The sequence below is a fragment of the Dipodomys merriami genome, unplaced genomic scaffold (genome assembly GCF_024711535.1).
Source record: "Dipodomys merriami isolate MVZ:Mamm:240054 unplaced genomic scaffold, mDipMer1.0.p SCAF_14, whole genome shotgun sequence".
Lineage (NCBI taxonomy): Eukaryota > Metazoa > Chordata > Mammalia > Rodentia > Heteromyidae > Dipodomys > Dipodomys merriami.
Window position 1 is genome coordinate 32,513,966 of NW_027202715.1, and position 21,819 is coordinate 32,535,784.

At 37.7% G+C, this 21,819-nt stretch overlaps 1 protein-coding gene across 1 annotated transcript in view; it reads left to right on the top strand.

Moving 5' to 3' along the window:
• The window catches only part of Pten (phosphatase and tensin homolog), a gene marked incomplete at its 5' end in the record, with an annotated part of 87,256 nt that overhangs the window by 36,616 nt on the left and 28,821 nt on the right, over positions 1 to 21,819 (top strand). Inside the window, 3 exons of the mRNA XM_070020505.1 lie at positions 6,232 to 6,276; positions 16,227 to 16,270; positions 18,500 to 18,738. Coding sequence (XP_069876606.1) covers positions 6,232 to 6,276; positions 16,227 to 16,270; positions 18,500 to 18,738 — 328 coding nt within the window. The remainder of the gene's footprint in view (positions 1 to 6,231; positions 6,277 to 16,226; positions 16,271 to 18,499; positions 18,739 to 21,819) is intronic.

Here is a 21,819-nt window from a genome sequence, read left to right on the forward strand (position 1 = left end):
CTCACCATTCTGTCGTTCCCCTCCATTCCATAATTCAAATGGACGTATACACAATACCAGGGTACCAAAATCAAATACAGTGACAACAGGGGATATACCATAGGGGGAAGAACATACTAAAGAAACAAAAAAAATCACATAGTACCTTAAAAACAACAACAAAGAAAAACCTCTTGTGTCCATGTCTTGGAGTTCATTTCACTTAGTGTCATCTTATATGGTCGTGTACATAGTTATTAAGCTCTTCTCATCTAAGATTATCCTAGACATATGCTAATTATTGCAGATAAGGGAAACTGTGGACCTATGTTTCTTTGGGTTTGGCTTACTTCACTTAATATGATCTTTTCCAAGTCTTTCCATTTTCTTACCAATGGGGTGGTGTCATTCTTTGTGTAGAAAGCAGCAACTCAAAAACCAGAAGTGGTGTTGTGGCTCAAAGTGATAGAGTGGTAGCCTTGAGAAGAAGAGCTCAGGGATTGTGCCCAGGCCCTGAGTTCAAGCCCCATGACTGTTTGACAGAAAGAAAGAAAGAAAGAAAGAAAGAAAGAAAGAAAGAAAGAAAGAAAGAAAGAAGAAAGATAGAAAATAGGACTTAGAAATAATAAAGGTGATGTACAGAGGAGTTAGAGTCAGGTAATGAGTATATTTCTTTTTGTTTTTGTTTTTGTTTTTTTTTTTGTCAGTCCTGGGCTTGAACTTAGGGTGTGGACACTGTCCCTGAGCTTCTTTTGCTCAAGGCAGTGCTCTATCACTTGAACCACAGCACCACTTCTGGCTTTTTCTGTTTATGTGGTACTAAGGAATTGAACCTTGGGCATTATGCCTGCTAGGCAAGCACTACCACTGAGCTACATTCCCAGCCCCAACATTTTTTTTTTGGAACATTGTTACCCTTTCCCCAACATTTCTTTTTGAACATTGTTACCCTTTCCCTCTCAGTCTCCCAGTTCCCCTTCCCCCCAGTGTTGGTATTTTTATAGAGATTTAATTGTGTATGCATGATGTATTAATTAATCTCTAACCCTTTTCCCCAACAAAATGGAATAAGGGGCTGAGTCCATGCTTCTCATTACTGCTTGGTTTACACACTTTAAAAAAGGGGGAAAAGGGCTGGGAAGGTGGCTCAGTGGTAGAGTGCTTGCCTTGGATACATGAGACCCTGAGTTCTGATTCCTCAGCACCACATAAGCAGAAAAAGCTGGAAGTGGTGTGTGGCTCAAGTGGTAGAGTGCTAGCCTTGAACTGAAGAGCTGAGGGACAGGGCTCATGCCAAGAGTTCAGGCCCCATGACTGAACCAAAAAAGAAGCAAATTCACTTAATACCATGTGAATAATTTTTTTAAAAGGGGGGTGGGGGAAACAAATAGGAAAATAATGCACACTGTTTTATACCATGCTTTTAATTTTATTCACTTTATTTTAGGAAACATTAATATTGGCATGAACATTATCTGCTTTTATTTTTATTTTTTTGGGTCCGGTCGTGGGGCCTGAACTCTGGGCCTGGGCACTATCCCTCAGCTCTTCAGCTCAAGGCTAGCGCTCTACCACCTGAGCCACAGCGCCAGTTCTGGCTCTTTTTTCTTATGTGGTGCTGAGGAATCGAACCCAGGGCCTCATGCATGCAAGGCAAGTGCTCTATCACTGAGCCACCTTCCCAGCACATCTGCTTTTTAAAAAAGTGGGTATTTTTCATCTGTTTTTAACTATAATCCATAATAGTACTAAGTAATGGTTAAGTTACTCTTTTTTTTTTGCCACTGAACACAGTGCCCATTTACCTTGTCTTTTCCAAATATATCTATAGATAAACTCATCTATGGAGTTTTTTATTTACGTGTTTATGTATGTATGTATGTATGTATTTTTTTGTTAGCTATGGAGTTGCTAGGTCAATAGAATCTAAATTTTGGTCTCCAAAAATGGTATTTTATATTACTAGCAACATGTTAAGTAAGAATGCTTTTTTCCTTTTAGAGCCTTGGGTCATATGTTGTCAAATATTTAACTTTCTGTAATTCATTGCGAAAAGTTATATGATTTGGTTTACAGTTTTATTTTGTTTGTTTTGCCAGTACCTGAGTTTGAACTTTAGGGCCTTGGCTCAGCTCGTTTTCTTGGCTGGTTCTTTAATGTTTGAGTCATGCCTCCAGCCTAGTTTTTTTGCTGGTTATTGTGGAGATGAATTTGTGGACTTTTCGACCTGGGCTGGCTTTGAATTGTCCAAGTAGCTAAAATTACAAGTGTGAGCCAGTACCGGGACTTGAACTCAGGACGCTAGCATTGTCCTTTAGTTTTTTTTGCGTAAGGCTGGTGTTGTACCACTTGCCCAAACTCCACTTCCAGCTCTTTGGTGGTTAATTGGAGATAAAAGTCTCTCAGACTTTCTGGCTTGGGCTAGCTTTGAATCACAATCCTTAGATCTCAGCCTCCTGAGTACCTAGGATTACAGGTGTGAGCTTCTGGTTCCTGGGTTTTTGTTGTTGTTGTTTTTTGCTGGTCCTGGGCTTTGAACTCAGGGCCTGGGTGTGGTCCCTGAGCCTCTTTGTGTTTAGCCACTTCCAGGTTTTTGAATCATTGGAGATGAGAGTCTCACGGATTTTTCCTGCCCTGGCTGGTTTTGAACCACAATCCTCCTATCTCAGTCTCCCGAGTAGCTAGGATTACAGGCAAGAGCATACCAGCCCCTGACTTTGTTGTTGCTTTTTAAATGTTTGTGATACTGAGGATTGAATTTAGGGTATAAAGGGCTGTCCCAAAGCTCTTTTGTTTTGATTTTGATTTTGTGATGGAGTCTCAGTAACTCTGCTGACTTTGAGCTAGTGGTCAGTTGTATTTGTCTTCTGTGCAGCTAGGATTACAGGTGCTTAATTTGATTAAATTTCTTTAGCTGTGAGGTTAAATAACTTTTTGTTGTTTATTGACTTTTTGCATTGGGGCAAAGACTTTTGTGTATACATATTGACCCTATTTTTAACTTACTTTTTGTGCCAATATTGGGGCTTGAACTCAGGGCCTTGCTTGGCTTTTAAATGACTTTTATTGCTCAAGGCTGGTGTTTTGCCAGTTGAAACAGGTCTCCATTTCTGGTTTATATGATCTCTGAAAAATAAGGAAACCTCTGTTCTTTCACTAAAGACCATTTTGTGAAATTGGTGTGTTATCCTTTGCTTTTGCAATTACTAATTGCTTACTATTTATTAGTATGTATAATCGCAGAATATCAAAGGTTTTTCAAATGGTGGCATTTGCTAAGGAAAATTCTTTGAGAAGTAGATGTTCTTCTTTCTTTCTTTCTTCCCCCCTTCCCTTCCCTTCCCTTCCCTTCCCTTCCCTTCCCTTCCCTTCCCTTCCCTCCCTCCCTCCCTCCCTCCCTCCCTCCTTCCCTCCCTCCCTCCCTCCCTCCTTCCTTCCTTCCTTCCTTCCTTCCTTCCTTCCTTCCTTCCTTCCTTCCTTCCTTCCTTCCTTCCTTCCTTCCTTTTTTCTTTTTTCTTTTTGCCATTTCTGGGGCTTGAACTCAGGGCCTGGCACTGTCCTGAACTTCTTCAGCTCAAGGCTAGCATTCTACTACTTGAGCCACAGCAGCACTTCTGGCTATGTGGTACAGAGGAATTAAACTCAGGGCTTCATGTATGCTAGGCAAGCACTACCACTAAGCCGCATTTCCAGCCTCTAGCTTTTCTTTAAATTATCAAGTAGCAAGTGTTTTTAATCTAGAAGAATTGTCATGTTCCTCCTATTACTATTTTTTTTTTTTTTTCCAGTCCAGAGGCTTGAACTCTGGGCTTGGGTGTTGTCCCTAAGCTCTTCAGCTTAAGGCTAGTGCTCTACTACTTTGAGCCACAGTAGTGGTAGTTAATTGGAGATGAGTATCCTGGACTTTCCTGTCCCGGCTAGCTTTGAACCTCAATCCTCAGATCTCAGCCTCCTGAATAGCTAGGATTATAGACGTGAGCCAGTTGGCGCCCAGCCTACTATTACGCTTTGCTTACTGAATTAGATAATTAGAGAGTTTTCTCTTGGACAAAGAAGATTAAAGTAAATTTTAGAATCCTGCATTTCCCCCCATGTTTCTAGCACTACATAGCTGTCTACCTTGTGAATTTTAATTTCTTTTTTTTTTTTTATTTCCACTTAGTCTGTACTTTTATTTCTTTTTTTTTTTTTTTCTGGGGTCCGGTCATGGGCCTGAACTCTGGGCCTGGGCACTGTCCCTCAGCTCTTCAGCTCAAGGCTAGCGCTCTACCACTTGAGCCTCAGTACCACTTCTGGCTTTTTTTCTTCTGCTTATGTGGTGCTGAGGAATCGAACCCAGGCAAGCGCTCTACCACTGAGCCACCTTCCCAGCCCCTCATTTTATTTTTTATGTTCCTTCTGTACTTGTATTTTATATTCATTGTTAGATATTCTCCCCACTTTGACCATCATATATGTACCTTTAGAATCTGAATTCTGTAGGTATAGACTGAAGCTTACTTGGTTGGTCTTCTTAGAAAATTTATTTTTCTTTTTTTGTGTTTTTAAAACTGGAATGAAATGTAACTGTTTGTACAGAATTTTATTGTTAATCCTCTGTAGTCTTTCCTTTTAGATTGAGTTAGGAATTCACAGGCTGTTATTTAAATGAAGCTTTTGAAATCTGTTTTACTGATCTATATCATATCTAACTATGCCAGTATTTCCTTCCTGGTCTGACGTGAACTCTAAAATTAAATGAACACTTTCTCCCTGTTTCCTGGCATTTCCACTCAAACTTGGTCCTCAGTCTTCATTGGAAATATGTCCAGAGTAGTTTCTGTCTTTATTAATGTATGATTAAAGAAAATTAACCAAGTATATTAAGAATTTGTTAGACAACTGCTTTTAGTTAAAAATTGCAAAGGCTTCAATTTTTGCTGTATCTTTTTCTTTTCCAATTTTTTGTTCTGTTCCAAAATTATACCTACTTATGCTATCTGACTAAGAGCCAAGTGTATTGTGGCATATTGATTGACTCAGTTTCCTATGTTATTTTTAATTCATTCACAAATATGCCCCTAATTCTGGAAATCTCACCATGTTTGAGTACATTTGATACCTAACAGTTTTATCTTTCAGCAAGCATTTTGATCTCCATATTAATTGCTTTCTAGGCTTGCTGTCTGGTGGTCTGCTAGAGATGCCCCTACACCATCATTCTAGAATCTTTTTCTCTCCCATTGGATTCTTCCTAGAATGTGTCATGATTTTCTACTCTTGCTTTAACAGAATGAGTCCTTTAATAACTTCTTGAGAAAATACATGGAAAGCAAAGTCATTTTAGTTTGCTTACTTTAAAATCCTTAATTATGTATTGACATTTAACTTATAATCTATTTTGGAATAAGTTGTAAATAATTATTCTGCCAGTTAAAACATTTTTGTGTGGTTTTTTTTTTTAATGCTAAATAACATTGTTTAAAAGGGCAATGCCATTTGATTCCATATTCTTTTTGTGAACCTTTTTTCAAACAGATTTTATACCTTAGCTTTATATTCTTCCAAGCTTTCTGTTATTTCATAGCATTAAGGATTAAACCAGCTTATATACAAAAGTTCTCAAATAGTGCTTCCCATTTTGTGTTTGAGGTACCTGAAAGTTGCCTTGTAGTCTTGAGAGAGGAACTTAAAGGTTTAATTCTTTGACTTACTAGTATGCATGACCTTTGGAAGACCATATAATCTCTTGGAGACCTACTTTCCTCCACTATAAATGTGAAATGCTTAATAAAGTATATAGAATTAGCAGTTGTGCCTTTCAAGCATTTTTTTCTTTTAGTTTGAAAAGAAAGATGACTAAGTTTTCAGGGTTATTTTTAAAAATATCTAATTGCTGTGGTTGTCTAGAAAATCTGTAGAACTGGGTGAACTTCACTTAAATGCTAATGCTGGCTCTTCAAGAAATTATGAAAAGGCTGACTATATGAATATAGAAAGTTTTGAAAATACTGTATGAAAAGCTCTTTGCTTTACTTCAGATTGTATAAATCTATGTAATGTAATAATTGTTTAAGAATGATACAATATAAATACTAGTTTAAACCTATGAAGGGAATATTTGTTTGGGCTGGTTATTATTATTTCACTTAATTATATTTGAGGCTAGGAAAAATAAAAGAATTTTTTTCTGGCACTTCAGTAATATTGAATGTAGTTTCACATGTTAGCTTGTCTTTGTTAATGCTGGCTTTTTGTTTGTTTTATTTTAAGGTTTTTGGATTCAAAGCATAAAAACCATTACAAGATATACAATCTGTAAGTATGTTTTCTTATTTTTATGCTTGCAAATAAGTTCTAAAATAATAAGCAAAAATTATTTCCTCATTAGAAATAAAGGTATCTTTAATAGAATCGTATTCTAAAACAGTTGAAAAAGTTTGAGAGCATAGTTAGATCATTTAGAAAATGTAGTGATGAGGTAAAACAGTGTTGGCACAGATTCATGTTACTTGATCTTCATTAAATGACTTGGCATCTAGTCCATCTTTGGATCCTTAACCATGAGGTAATTTGAAATGTAATCTACAGATGAGCTTCTGTCATAGCATTAATGATGTCTTCTATGAAAGCATGCTTGAGTGGATATAATTTTGTCTATTTTATGCCTATTGGTTGGTGGATTGAAATAGTCATTGGAATGCTCTCCATTGTATAGAACCTAAATGAGAATCTAATACTCTTGAATTTGGTCATGTCTTTTAATTCCAGATAGGATTTTAAGGATTGAACACTTGATAAAGCTAATTAGCTTTATCTTAAACTTTGTGCTTTTAAGGGGGCTGGGAAGGTGGCTCAGTGACAGAGTGCTTGCCTTGCATGCATGAGGCCCTGGGTTTGATTCCTCAGTACCACATAAGCAGCAAAAAGAAAAAAGCCGGAAGTGGTGCTGTGGCTCAAGCGGTACAGTGCTAGCCTTGATCTGAAGAGCTGAGGGACAGCGTCCAGGCCCAGAGTTCAGGCCCCACAACTGGACCCCCCCAAAAAAAACAAAAAACAAAAAAACTTCGTGCTTTTACTTTTGGGGTATGTGTATGTGTGTGCACATCTTTGGGAGTAGATAGATGAGATGAAATTTTTGTTTGTAAACAGTTTTGTTATTTTTTCCCAAAATATAGACATTTTCTAATTAAAAAAAAAGATAAAAATGTGATATATTTCTGCTTGGCCTTTCTTTTTCCAAATTGGTATCTACAAATTACACAGGAAGGTGTTTTATTCCCCCCACAGGAAGTTTTATGTAAAGTTTTATATATATATATATATATATATATACACACATATATACACACATATACACATATATAAATATAGTTTATATAAACGTATATATGGGGGGGAACATGGCTCAAATGGTAGAATATATCTGCCTAGCAAGCCCAAGCCAAAGGCCTAAGTTTCAAATTCCTGTACAACCAAAGAAAGTTATAAGTACTAATTCATTGTTGAAATCTTTCTATGGAGATTATCAAATGAAGAACAAGATTCTTTCCTGCCTCCAGCAGATATTTTATATCTTTACCAAATATGATTGTCAGCAGCACCTAATTGGTTTGGTTTGTGGAGTTTAAAAAAAAAATCTTTTTTTTTTTTTTTGGTCATGGTGCTTGAACTCTGGGCCTGGACGTCATCCCTCAGCTGAAGGCTCAAGGTTAGCGCTATACCACTTGAGCCACAGCACCACTTCTGGTTTTCTGGTGGTTTATTGGAGATAGAGTCTCATGGAGTTTCCTGCCCGGGCTGGCTTTGAACCACGATCCTCAGATCTCAGCCTCCTGAGTAGCTAGGATTTCAGGTGTGAGCCACTGGCGCCTGGCTAAAAAAAAAATCTTTAATGGTATTTCCATTCAGTTAAGATCGTAGTGTTGAATGTGTAGTAGATACCAACATGGTTCCTTCTAGTGAGTTTCCATTGAGTTTTTCAGATTCACAAACGGATAAATATTCACTTGTGCTCACCATAGGACAGATATTGTAAACTAACTTAACTTTTCTAGAAAGGGAAGGAAGATGTCCAGTCCACACAAAACTTATTTATAGTTGAAAGTGAAAGTTGGAAAAAGTATTGTAGTAGTAACTACTGTATAAAAGAGTGAAAACAATAGCAGTGACAAGAACAGTAGACGTATCAATTGTGTCCCATAGGTAGGTTTTATAAAAGAAGGCATATTTGAGCTGTGGTGAACAGAATCAGTAGGAGACTGAGTCTTCAGATAAGGACAAAGGAAAATGGTATTGTAGATAGTAAAAATGGCAGGCAAGTCAAGGTGATTATTGGCACACTCCTAGTGCTGAGAATGTTGAGAATATGGTAGGTCCTTTATGTTGGTCAGATTGTGATGTGTGTATGGGTGTTGGGGGAGTTGTAGTGGTAAAAGGTCCTTGAGTTTAGGTGATCTCAGTTTACAAATAATAGAGTCCTTTAGGGGTTTTTCATCTTTTCTTGATTAGCCTCATTTAAATCAAGCTTTATTGCTGCCATCATTAGTGTTCTTTGGAGAAAAATAAAAACCACAAAGCTCTGGGGTTTTTGAATAACTAGATGTAGAAATTGAGTTTAAAAAGGGACAGAGACTGTCAAAAGCTAGAGTCCATTACGGGCATCACTTTAGGCTATGACTCTTAGGGATTTGGAATTTAGAGGGTTCCAGTTGAGGAGACACTAGGGATGAATTCTGCCTTTGCAAATTTTTTTTTTCCAGTTTAACATATACAAAGAAAGGGAAGGAAATTCTTTTCATTCCTGCATATAGTGGTTTCCTGCTTTCAGAATTTAGGCTTGTATTACCTGTATTGTAGATCACTTAGGGTTAAATTTGACATTGAATAGTAGCCCTGGAACTTGACTTTCTAGGTTTATATGATCAAACATTGGGTTCCCAAGTTAATGAACTCTCTTTGCTAGTTTATAATAGTCTTTTTTTTTTTTGCTGGTTGTGGGGCCTGAACTCTGGGCCTGGATGCTGTCCCTCAGCTCTTCAGCTCAAGCCTAACACTTGACACTTAGCCACAGTACCACTTCCACTTTTTCTGCTTATGTGGTGCTGAGAAATCAAACCCAGGGCCTCTTGCATGCAAGGCAAGCACTCTACCACTGAGCCACCTCTACCTTCCCTTAGAATAGTCTTTTAATGCACATTAACTCCCCTTCACATGGGATTGTAGAAGCTTCTCATTTTGCAGATGGGATATCCAAGGCCTAGAGACGTTAAGTGATTGAACATGGTCATACAGGCACATCCGATACTAGACCTCCACTACAGTAGTCTCTCTGTGCTTTAAGTTGTATTTGTTTTAACTTTACCAAAGTTTCCAACTACACACTTGCAGCAGGCATATTTTATGTTTTTGTATATATTTTTTATCGTAAAAATACTGTACAGAGGGGTTACAATTACATGAGTAAGGAGGTAATGAGTACATTTCCTATCAGGCATTGTTACTCCCTCCTTTGTTTTTCATATTTTAATTTTTGATATTACTATCTAGTCTTTTTTACTTTTCTAGACACTTGCTTATTGTGTATTTGGTTTGGGGTGAGCCTCTCAATAGCCAGTGTTTCTATTTTATTTCTTTTCTATTTAGGATAGTAATAAGCTACATGACACTAACCAAACTTTGCTATTCAGTTTGTTTTGTATGAGTATTTTACTTCTTCCTCAGTATAATCTACACTGTGGTTAAGGGTCGGGAAGGAAAGTAGAAGGTGGGGAATAAAGACAAATATATATAGTTGTTGCCTTTAAGGAACCCAAGTGGTCACTGAATACTATTATTTAAAAGTTTTATTGTATTTCACTGAGTATTCTACTGTGACACATTTCATTATTTTGTTGCAAACCCTTGACTGTTATTAATTTTTATCTGTTAGATTTCTTTTGTACTGATGAGGTAGAGTTGACTGCCTAATAAGCATAAGGCCCCGAGTTCCAACTCTAGTACCTCCTATCTCCCCCAAAAGATTTCTTTTGTAAGATGAAGATAGCTTCATGGTAGAGAGTGAAAAGTCCTTCCTACATAGATAATTCTATGACAAATCACTTCTCTGTATGCTTTTCCTGTTAATCTTAATCCTTTTTGTACTTTATGTCTAGTACCACTTTGTACTTAATATTATTTTTGGTTGTGAGACTTGAACTCTGGGCCTGGATACTGTCCCTCAGCTCTTGAGATCAAGGCTAGCATTCTACCACTTGAGCCACAGTGCTACTTCCGGATTTCTGGTGGTTGATTGGAGATAAGAGTCTCATGGACTTTTCTACCTGGGCTGGCTTTGAACCGCCATCCTCAGATCTTACCCCCTGAGTAGCTAGGATTGCAGGCTTGAGCCACCAGTGCCTGGCTATTACTATTATTACTACTATTTTGGTTGTAGTTGTTGGTTGTGGGGCTTGAACTCAGGGCCTTGGCACTGTCCCTGAGGTTTTGTTTTATTTTGTTTTTTTCTCTCAAATCTAATGCATTACCATTTTGAGCCAGAGCTCCATTTCCAGATTTTGGGTGGTTAATTAGAGATAAGAGTCTCACGTACTTTCCTGCCCTAGCTGACTTCAAATTGCAATCCTTAGATCTCAGCTTCTGGAGTAGTTAGAATTACAAGCATGAGCCACCAGTGCCAGGTTCATTATTTCTTTTATTATCTTCAAATAGTTGTACAAAGGGTCACAACTTAACATGTTCATGTGGACAGTGCGTTTCATCCTCTCTCCTTAGATCCTATCCCCACTAGTCTCCTCAAGCTTTCTTGTTCCATGTTTATGAATGTACTTTAAATATGTGTGTATTTTCCCAGCAGTCCTCTCTCCATTTGTCCACCCTCTCCTTTTAGTTTCACCCCGAGACAACATGTTTCAGTATTTTGGTATTCATTTGTTAAACTGTCTGTGAATTGTTCAAATGGATTATTATAAAATTTCTTCCAATGCTTCTTTACTGCTTGTTTCTCATATAAGCATGTATGAGGCAATGATAAAAAGGAATCATATTTTAAATTTTAATTACACTTAAATGTTTAAATCCAAATCACCATTTGTATATCTTTTTAGTATGTTGAGAAACTTACCATTAACATACCATAAGAAACTTTTGGGTGTGTAGGGCACTTGCCAGAGAAGATTTAAACTAAGAAAAAGTCATTTTTACCCTGCCAACCCTTTCCCTGGTACCTTTATCACTACCTAACCCAGTAAGTGGTGGGCCTTTTATGTTTATGTATGAAGACCAGCATACTCTGGGCCTGGGTGTTGTCCCTGAGTTTTTTGTGCTCAAGCCACACTCCACTTTTGGCTTTTTGATGGTTATTTGGAGGTAAGAGTCTCACAGAATTTCCAGCCCGGTGGTTTTGAACTGTAGTCTCAGATCTTAGCCTTCTGAGTAGCTACAGTTATAAGCGTAAGCCTCCGAAGCCCAGCTGTGCATACACTTTTTAATAATTACTGTTGGTTTTGTCTTTAGTGAAAAATATTGTTTCATAGGAATGCTGGCTTTGACTAAAATTTGAGTAAAATTTTTTGCTACTTTTTTTTTTTTTTTTTTTCAGTCCTGGGGCCTGAACTTAGGGCCTGGGCACTGTCCTTGAGCTTCTTTTGCTCAAGGCTAGCACTCCACCACTTGAGCCACAGTGCCATTTGTGGCTTTTTCTGTTTATGTGGCACTGAGGAATTGAACCCAGGGCTTCATGCATGCTAGGCATACTACCACTAAGCCATGTTCCCAGCCCTTTTGCTACTTTTACATTTAAAAAGTTTTCATTGTAAGTTGAAGAATAAAGCAATAGTAGAAATAGTTGGATTTTTGTAATCAAAGATACTGGGCTTGAGTTCTTTCTCTGGTATATACTATGGTTTGGGGCAAGCTTTTCAGTGTTCTGCATTTGGCTTCCTCATATACGGAAGGAACTAGGCTGATAATATTAGCACATGGTACTGAGTGTAAAACAGAAAACTTACAACTCTTTCGTAATGTGTATGCATTGTGTAAACATTTAGTAGTCAATTCTCCATGTTTTCCTCCATCTTCAGTAGTATTTTATGTTTTTGTTTTGTTTTGGTCCCAGTCTTGGGGCTTGAACTCAGGGACTGGGTACAGTCCCTGAGCCTTTGTGCTCAAGGCTAACTTTCCACCTCTTGAGCCTCAGCTTCACTTACAGCTTTTTTTTCCCTCTATTAATTGGAGCTAAGAGTCTCATGGACTTTTCAGACTGGGCTGTCTTAACACAGTGACCCTCAGATATCAGTCTCCTGAGAGGCTAGCATTATAACTGTGAGCTACCAGTGCCTGGCCACATTGTTTTATTTTGAGTTATAATGTGAAATTTGATTTATTTCTGGTTTGGTTAGGTAAGAAAGCAGTGGGTTATTAAATATATTCAATCTTCATTGGAATTAGTCTTTGAAACTCTAAAGTAGAAGAACTATACAGATTTTTTTTTTTTCTGGTCTTGGGGCCTGAACTCTGGGTCTGGGCACTGTCCCTCAGCTTTTAGCTCAAGGCTAGCGCTCTACCACTTGAGCCACAGCACCACTTCTGGCTTTTTCTGCTTATGTGGTGCTGAGGAATTGAACCCAGGGCATGCAAGGCAAGCACTTTACCACTGGGCCACCTTTCCAGCCCTATACAGATGTTTTGAAGGTTTCTGAATGTGTAATAGTACAGGCCCACCGTCACTTGTTTCAAGCTTTTTAAGCCAGTTATGTTTTAATCTGCAGAAAAATTTCAGTTTTTTAAAGGGTAATATGGAAGCATATATTTTGTATTACATAAATAGACAGTAGGATTTTGAATGGTACATAGAATGAAATGTTTGGTTTTATACCAGGGTGTGTGTGTGTGTGTGTGTGTGTGTGTGTGTGTGTGTGTGTGTGTGTGTGTGTGTGTGTGTGTGTGTGTGTGTGTGTGTGTGTGTGTGTGTGTGTGTGTGTGTGTGTGTGTGTGTGTGTGTGTGTGTGTGTGTGTGTGTGTGTGTGTGTGTGTGTGTGTGTGTGTGTGTGTGTGTGTGTGTGTGTGTGTGTGTATTAATTGGAGATAAGTGTCTCATGTATTTTCCTTCCTGAGTTGGCAAACCATAATCCTTTGATCTCAGCCTCATGAGTAGCTAGGATGTTAGGATTACAGTCGTGAGCCACTGGCACCTGGCTAGAATGTTTATTTTCAATATTTTTCCTTCTTTCTCTTACCCCCTCTATCCCAATTTGTAGGGTTTGAACTCAGGGCCTTAACAGTGTCCCCAGCATACTTGCTGGGTCTGGTCTGTACCACTTGAGCCATACACCCAGCTTTTTTGCTTGAGTTTTTAAGTAGGGTCTTAATGTTTGTGCCCAAGACTATACTCAGACTACAGTCTTTTTACATGTCTCCCAGTAGCTGGAATTATATGTGCATAACACCATGCTATACTTGTTGGTTGAGATACTGTCCTGTCAACTTTTGTAGGGCTGGCCTTAACCTTGCTGATCTCTGCACCTCAAGTAGTTGGGATTGCATGTGTGTACCACTACACTTGGCCTAATTATCAATAGTTTTAAAATATCTTATTGGCTAGTAGTAGTACAAAGATGTTAATTACTGCATAATGATACATAGGATCTTTAGTGTTTATATATATATATATATATATATATATATATATATATATATAATATGGTTTTTTTTTTTTTTTTTTTTGGTCAGTTGTGGGGCTTGAACTCTGGGCCTGGGTGCTGTTCCTGAGCTCTTCAGCTCATGGCTAGCAGCACTCTACCACTTGAGCCACAGCACACTTCCGGTTTTCTGGTGGTTAATTGGAGATAAGAGTCTCACTGACTTTCTTACCTAGGCTGGCTTTGAACCACGATCCTCTGGTCTTAGCCTCCTGAGTAGCTAGGATTACAGGCATGAGCCCCAAGCCCGGCTGTACATATGGTTTTTATGAGTAAGTACATAATAACAAAAATATCACTACTATGAAATATTTGTATGCTCTAATAATCCTGTCAAAATTTTATTCTTTATTGATACTATATATTCAATTAAAATTGAGAGTCTGGGCTGGGAAAGTGGCTCAGTGGTAGAGTGCTTGCCTTGCATGCATGAAGCCCTGGGTTCGATTCCTCAGCACCACATAAACAAAAAGAAAAAAACCGGAAGTGGTGCTGTGGCTCAAGTGGTAGAGCGCTAGCCTTGAGCTGAAGAGCTGAGGGACAGCGCCCAAGCCCAGAGTTCAGGCTCCACGACCGGACCCCCCCAAAAATAAAATAAAATAAAATTGAAAGTCTGAGAATTATTGAAAAAGATGGATTTGGGCATCTCTAAAAAGGAGAAAGGCTTAATTTAAAAAAATTTGTATGTAGACTGGGAGCATAGATCAGTATTTTGAGTTTTTGCCTAGTATGAGTGAGGCCTTGGGTTCAATCTATAGTTAAAAAAAAAATTAAAGCTCTAGTGTAGAGCACTACCTCTGAGCACAGAAGCTCAGGGACAACACATAGACCCTGAGTTTAAGCCCCAGGACTCCCCCCCCCCCCCAAATCCAAATAGCAGATCTTATGTTCTAATAGAGTTGGGACAGTATTATCTAATCTTTTCTCTTATTTTGTATGTTCTACTGTTAACATGTTTTAAAATAATGGCTTGAAATTTATACATGCTTATCTGTGAAGATAATATTAAAAATAGAATGTTGTGGACTGAAAGGAACCTTACTTCATTGTTGGTGGGAATGTAAACTTGTTCAACCACTTTGGAAAGCAGTATGGAGGTTCCTCAAAAGACTTCACATAGATCTCCCCTATGATCCAGCAATCCCACTTTTGGGCATTTACCCAAATGTTTACAAACAAGACCACACTAAAGCTACCAGCACAACTATGTTTATTGCAGCATTATTTACCATAGCTAAGATATGGAACCAACCCAGATGCCCCTCAGTAGATGAATGGATCAAGAAAATGTGGTATATATACACAATGGAATTCTATGCCTCCATCAGAAAGAATGACATTTCCCCATTTGTTAGGAAATGGAAAGGTTTGGAAAAAATTATATTAAGTGAAGTAAGCCAGGCCCAAAGAAGCATAGGTCCCATGGTTTCCCTTATTTGCAATATCTAGTATAGGTATGAGTCAAGCGGAAAAGGCCAGATAATGTGATGTTAGGAAAATGAAACCTTAAATATGTATTTTAATGTTTTCGTTTCTTTCATGCATGTGTTTCTAATGCATTTATAAGATTATTTCTTTGTTGCTTTGTATGTCCCTCCCCCACAGTGTAACCCCCGCTTTCACTATATTTGATGTTAGTATAACATGTGGAGGAGATGGGGACAAACAAGTCGATTAAGGATTCAGGTGGACCTGTTGCAACAATGAGAAGTACAAAATGTCATGTCAAAACCAGCTTTACAATTTCGGTGTGGGGGGGGAGGGGGGTATAATTGGGTGGGGGGAGGGGGGTAAAATTGGGTGGGGGGAGGGGGGAGGCGGGGAAGGGAAGTGAAGGGTAAACAAAGGAGGAGGCTGCAATGCTTGGTAAGAAATGTATGCATTATCCTGCCCATGTAATTGTTGCCCCTCTGTACAGTATGTTCTCAAATAAAATAAAATACAATTAAAAAAAAAAAATAAAAAAAAAAAATAAAAATAGAATGTTTATAGGTACTTGTGAAATAAAGAAATACATCCTAAAAGTATGGAAATTTTGCATGGAGAAAACTTGGAGACTAATGCAGATGAATTTATAGTTGTATATTAGTGGTGTCACAAATTTTATAAGAAAATGTACTAACTAATGTCATACTTTTTTTTTTTTTTTGGTCGGTCGTGGGGCCTGAACTCTGGGCCTGGGTGCTGTCCCTCAGCTCTTCAGCTCAAGGCTAGCGCTCTACTACTTGAGCCACAGCGCCACTTCTGGCTTTTTTGCTTATGTGGTGCTGAGGAATCAAACCCAGGGCCTCATGCATGCAAAGCAAGCGCTCTACCACTGAGCCACCTTCCCAGCCCTAATGTCATACATTTAATCTTTTAAATATAAATATAACCTTAGTTTCTTTAATTAGAAAATGAGGATAATAATAATTCCTACTTTCGAAAATCCTTGGGATTAAATAAGATAGTAATGATAAAAAATTTAGCATAATGCTGGTCATACAATAAAAGTTCTAGAAATGTTGGCTGATACTAATACATTCTCCCAAGACCAAAGGTAACTTATACAACATTTAAACTTTTTTCTAGATGTGCTGAAAGACATTATGACACCGCCAAATTTAACTGCAGAGGTATGTATAAATATACTATAATACACTGTAGAGCTTAAAATTAGTAGACTGTCTTTTATTGACTAGTAGTAATGAATTATCTAGATTATTGAGTGAGATAAATATCTTAATGATACTTCCATAGTTTTTAAAAGTCAATTTTTATGTTATGCTTTAGGAATAAGTATCTCATAAACATGTGACATTGTCAGGAAAACTGAGAAATAGGAAAATGGGCTAAGAATTAGTGTCAGTATAATGAGGGAAAAAGCAGAACTATTTAACTATTCTCTATACTGATGAATAACTTAAGAGACTGGAAAGGATAAAAAAAATGTAGATTAAGAAGCCTAAAAGATGGATACATTTATTACCCTGCTTTAGATGGATTCTGCTCCATATATAGGTAAATTCTGCCTTAACCCATAAAAACTTTCACTTACATTTGGCAAATGCTGCCACAATAGTTAAAAAGAGAAATGAGTACCATTAGCAATTGATTGATAGGTTTGCCATTGATCTCTCCTGAAAATCTAAAATGAACTTTCAGACAGTTAGTTTGAGAATTCTGAAGCACCAATGGTTGATCTTACTCAGTACATTTCACTAGAATTTTTCTGTTCCTTTTTTTTTTCCTCTTTTGATGAAGTTAGGCTATTGCTTACTAGGCAAAACATGCCACAGTTGAGACAGTTGAGGTTTATCTACCTTTAAATAGACTTTTAACAAATTTTCCTAAATATTTTTGTTTGTCATTGGGGTAAGGAACATGGAATGACTATATAGATAATGAGATGTTTTCTTTGAAATGTTTTATGATGAAACAGTAATAATATTGCTCTTTTTATTAGAAAACACATTTAGAAGCTGGGCTTTGGTGTTTCTTGTCTGTATTTTTAGCTACTAAGGAGGCTGAGGCCCAGGCAAGAAAGTCTGGGAAACTCTGATCTCCAATTAACTATCAAAGAGCCAGAACTGGAGCTCTGACTTAACTAGCCTTAAAGGAAAAAGCTAAAGGGTAGTGGCCAGACCTTGAGTTCAAGCCCCAGTACTGTTATCAAAAAAAGGCATTTACATCCTTGACAAGTGGACAATGTGACATTTCATTTTGCATTCAGCTATATATCTGATGTGCTATGATCTGCTACCTTGCACAGCTTCTGCTTGCATGAAGTGAGATCCTCCCTGTCTAATGGATACATCTAGGAATTAGTAGTAGTTTCTATTCTGTTCTAAAATTAAAAGGTTAATGAACAAGCTGAGTACCAGTTGTTCATGCTTAGATACTTCAGAAGCTGAGATTAGGATCATGGTTCAAGGTCAATGTAGATATACTCATGAGAACCCTTCCCACTCCATAATCAAGGTGTGGTGGCGTGCTCTAGAAGCCTACCTACTTGAGAGGCCTATATTGAGGGAATTTGGGTTCTAGTCAACCTGGGCAGAAAAGTTCACAAGACCCCATCTAAGCAGAATGAATCAGGGAATGGTGGTGAGCCCCTGTCATGCCACACTGGGAAACAAAAAAAGGAAAGGTTGTACTCTAGAAAGCAGAAAGGAAGGCCCTATAGCAAAAATAATCAGGCATGACTCAGTGTAAGGTGCCTGCCTAGCAAGGGTGAGACCCTGAGTTCAAACCCCAGCAGGCTCCCCACCCCCACCAAAAAAAAAAGTTAATGATCAATAAATTCTTTTCAGGCTGGCATTGGGGCTCACCTCTGTAATTATAGGCTCAGGAAGCTAAGATCTGAAGATCACCGTTTAAAGCCAGCTTGGCCAGGAAAGTCCATGAAACTCTTATCTCCAGCTAACTTAATACTCAGAAGTGTAGCTGTGGCTTTAGTCTTGAGTGAAAAAGGTCAGGGACAGCATCCAGGCCCTGACTTCAAGCCCCAGTACTTCCACACACATACATACATACAAATTAAAAATAAATAGTTAAATTCTTTTCCTGTGGAAGTCAGTTTTAAAAAATTATTATGAAATAGTTGTACACAGGGGTTATATTTCCATAAAGCAGATAATAAGTACTTCTTGGTCAGTGTCACCCCTTTCTTTTTTTGCCCCCATTTCCCCCTCCTGTCTCTACCCTCCTTACATAGTTCAGTTTTTACATAATGTACTCACAGGTTTTACATAATTGGACATTTTCTAAAGAGTTGAGTGTATTTTCACCATTTCTAATTAACATTCAGTGAAAAGTTGAAGAGAGTTTCTTGTCCTTACTCTGAGGTTGTCTTTCTACCACAGTTGCACAGTATCCCTTTGAAGACCATAACCCACCACAGCTAGAACTCATCAAACCCTTTTGTGAAGATCTTGACCAATGGCTAAGTGAAGATGACAATCATGTTGCAGCAATTCACTGTAAAGCTGGAAAGGGACGGACTGGTGTAATGATTTGTGCATATTTATTGCATCGGGGCAAATTTTTAAAGGCACAAGAGGCCCTAGATTTCTATGGGGAAGTAAGGACCAGAGATAAGAAGGTAAGCTATATCTGGTGTTTTTCTTTTTCTCTTCCTGGATCCAAAAAAATTACTGGAAAGCAGATTTTTCTCTCTCTAGGTTTATTGAAGTATAATTGACAAGTAGAAATTATGTATATTTGTAGTGTATAGACTAATGTTTTGGCAAATATATACATTGTGAAGTGACTACCACAATCAAGCAACTTAACATGTGCTTTACCTGCCTCACATAGTCATTCATTCTTTCCTCACTGTGGTGAGAGCACTTGAGATAAATATACATCATTATTAGTTGCCATCATCATGTTCTGCAGTAGATCTCTAGGCCTTATTCATCTTGTTTAACTGAAAATTTGTACCCTTTGAGCAAATCTTTTCCCTACTCTCAGCCCCTGAAAAACATATTTTTAAAAGATCAGATGCTTTATAACTTCCCTATGAGCAAATGGCAGGTTTCATTCATTTTTTTCTTCATGCTATTTTCTTATCATGCTAAAAACAACTGTAACTGTACTGAGAATATGGTGTCACAAAATTCTTACAAAGCATGATTAGGAAAACATAATAAAAGTAAGCTGATTTTTCTGCTGTTTGAGAATAAAATGTCTGGATAATTTGAGTACCATAACATTATAACGTGTAGCCTCTTGGTTTGTATAATAAGTAAAATTATTACTATTATTTTATTTTGTGGTTCGTGGAGCTTGAAATCTGGGCCTGGGCACTGTTCCTCAGCTCTTCAGCTTAAGGCTAGTGCTCTACTACTTGAGCCACAGCGACACTTCCGGCTTTTTCTGTTTATATGGTGCTGAGGAATTGAACCCAAGGCCTCATGCATACAAGGCAAGCACTGTACCACTGAGGCACCTTCCCAGCCCAATAAAATTATTTTTAGATGATACTTACAAAAGAAGGGATAATTAGATCAATCAAGGATTCATTGATTACTCAGAAAAATAAAGCCTTGATAATCAGTGACTAATTTAATTTGTGTATTACATAAAAAGTAAGAACAAGCTCTTGGGAGGACTTTAATAATGATTTTCAAAGATTCCATTTGTTTGCATGTTAAATATAGCAAAACCTGTTAGCATCGAATACACATGGTTTGTGTGCTTTTTACCTTCTCCAAAGACAAAACCTGAAACCACTCCAGATTGATGTATACTCATGTAGGGAGTTCTGCTGATAGAAATGCCACAAGTTTGTGTAAAACTGGATTCTAGTTTTAGTAGTCAGGCAGTTTTGTCTAGGGTAAGCCGCTTCTTAACTCAATTTTAGATAAGAAGCAAATGATCATATCTATCATTTTAAGCAGTGTGTTTGCATTGGCTCTTACCTGATTTCTCTACCTCTTCTTACTCTTCAGTGGTACTAGGGTTTGAACTGAGGGCAGTGTGCTTGCTAAGCAAGTGCTCTGCCATTTGAGCTCTACATAAAGCCCTTTTTGCCTTAGTTATTTTGCAGAATAGGGTATATCATGGGCTGGCTAATCTCAGACTCTAATTCTCCCAACTTCTCCCTTCTAAGTATCTGGATTATAGACATAAGCTACCATCATTCACCCTCATCTCTTATTTTGTAACCTTTTTGTTATTGCTTGAATAACTTACAACATTATAAAAGTACTAGTTACTGGTTATAATTCACAGCATATAAATGTTAGAAATCGGGTAAAAAGTTTCTGATAAAATGGAAGTTATATCATGATTCATAATACTAGATTTAAGCTAGAGACTCTTAACCTCTTCATGTTATAAACTTTAAAAATCCAATGAAAGCTGTAACCTATTCCACCACCAGTGTGTATAATATATGTAAAAAAAATTTAATTAGGGTTTTTAATTGCACCAAAGCATAGAATGTGTCAGGTACTAGCTACTCAGGAGGCAGAGATCTGAGGATCATGATTTGAAGCCAGCTCAGACAGAAAAGTCCATGAGACTCTTATCTCTAATAAACTACCAAAGAAGATAGAAGTGGAGCTATGGCTAAAGTGGAAGGGTACTATATCCTGAGCAAAAGAAGCTCAGGAAATGCAACGTCCTGAGTTTAAGCCCCAAGACCAGCACAAAGCAGACAAACAAAAACACAGAATTTAAAAGAAAAGTCTTAAAAGAATTATGTCTCTTTTTCCCCATGCAAAAATTGGTGGCCACCAATGAGTATTTAAGTGGTACAGATTAACTAAAATCAAGCTTTACTTCTGCTCAGCAGTAAATTTTAATGCAATGTATACCATGTAAAATAAGTTGAATGTGGGCCATTGTTTAAGCTAATGCAACTTTTATGTCGTCCTTGATATCCAGTCAGTTTTGGTGAAAAGAAGTGCTGAATACTATCTCACAAATGAAAGACTAAATGGAATGTACAGATTCATCTGACCAATGAAAGCAGGCTTGTGTCAAGAAATGAATTCTCTAATGCTTTTGAGAAAAATTCATGTTGCATCATTTCTTCAAGTTTAATGAGATCATTTTTGGCAAGATCTAAGGATTGCAGTTTGAAGCCACTCTGGTCAAGAAAGTTCTCAAGATTCTTTATCTCTAATAAACTACTCAGAAACAACTGGAAGTGGGGCTGTGGCTCAAGTGGTAGAGCCCTAGTGTTGAGCACAAAGAGGCTCAGGGACAGTGCCTAGGCCTTCAATTCAAGCCCTGGGACTGGCACAAAAACAAAAACAAAAAAACAAAAAACACTTAACTGGGGGCAGGAGACAGGAGGGAAAAAAACTGGGAAAAAACAAGGGAAGAGGTGATACTGCTCAAAAAGAAATGTCTTATTACCTGACTTATGTAAATGCATCCCCTCTGTACATCACATTTATAATAAAAAATTTTAAAAATTTTAATTTACCTACTAGAATGCTTAAAAAGTTATATATATATATATATATATATATATATATATATATATATATATATATTTGGTGCCAGTCCTGGGGCTTGAACTCAGGGCCTAAGCATTATCCCTGAGGTTTTTCTGCTCAAGGCTAGCACTCTTATTACTTGAGTCACAGTTCTACTACTGGCTTTTTTTTTGGGGGGGGTGGTGAATTGGAGAGAAGAATCTCATGGACTTTACTGCCCAGGCTGGCTT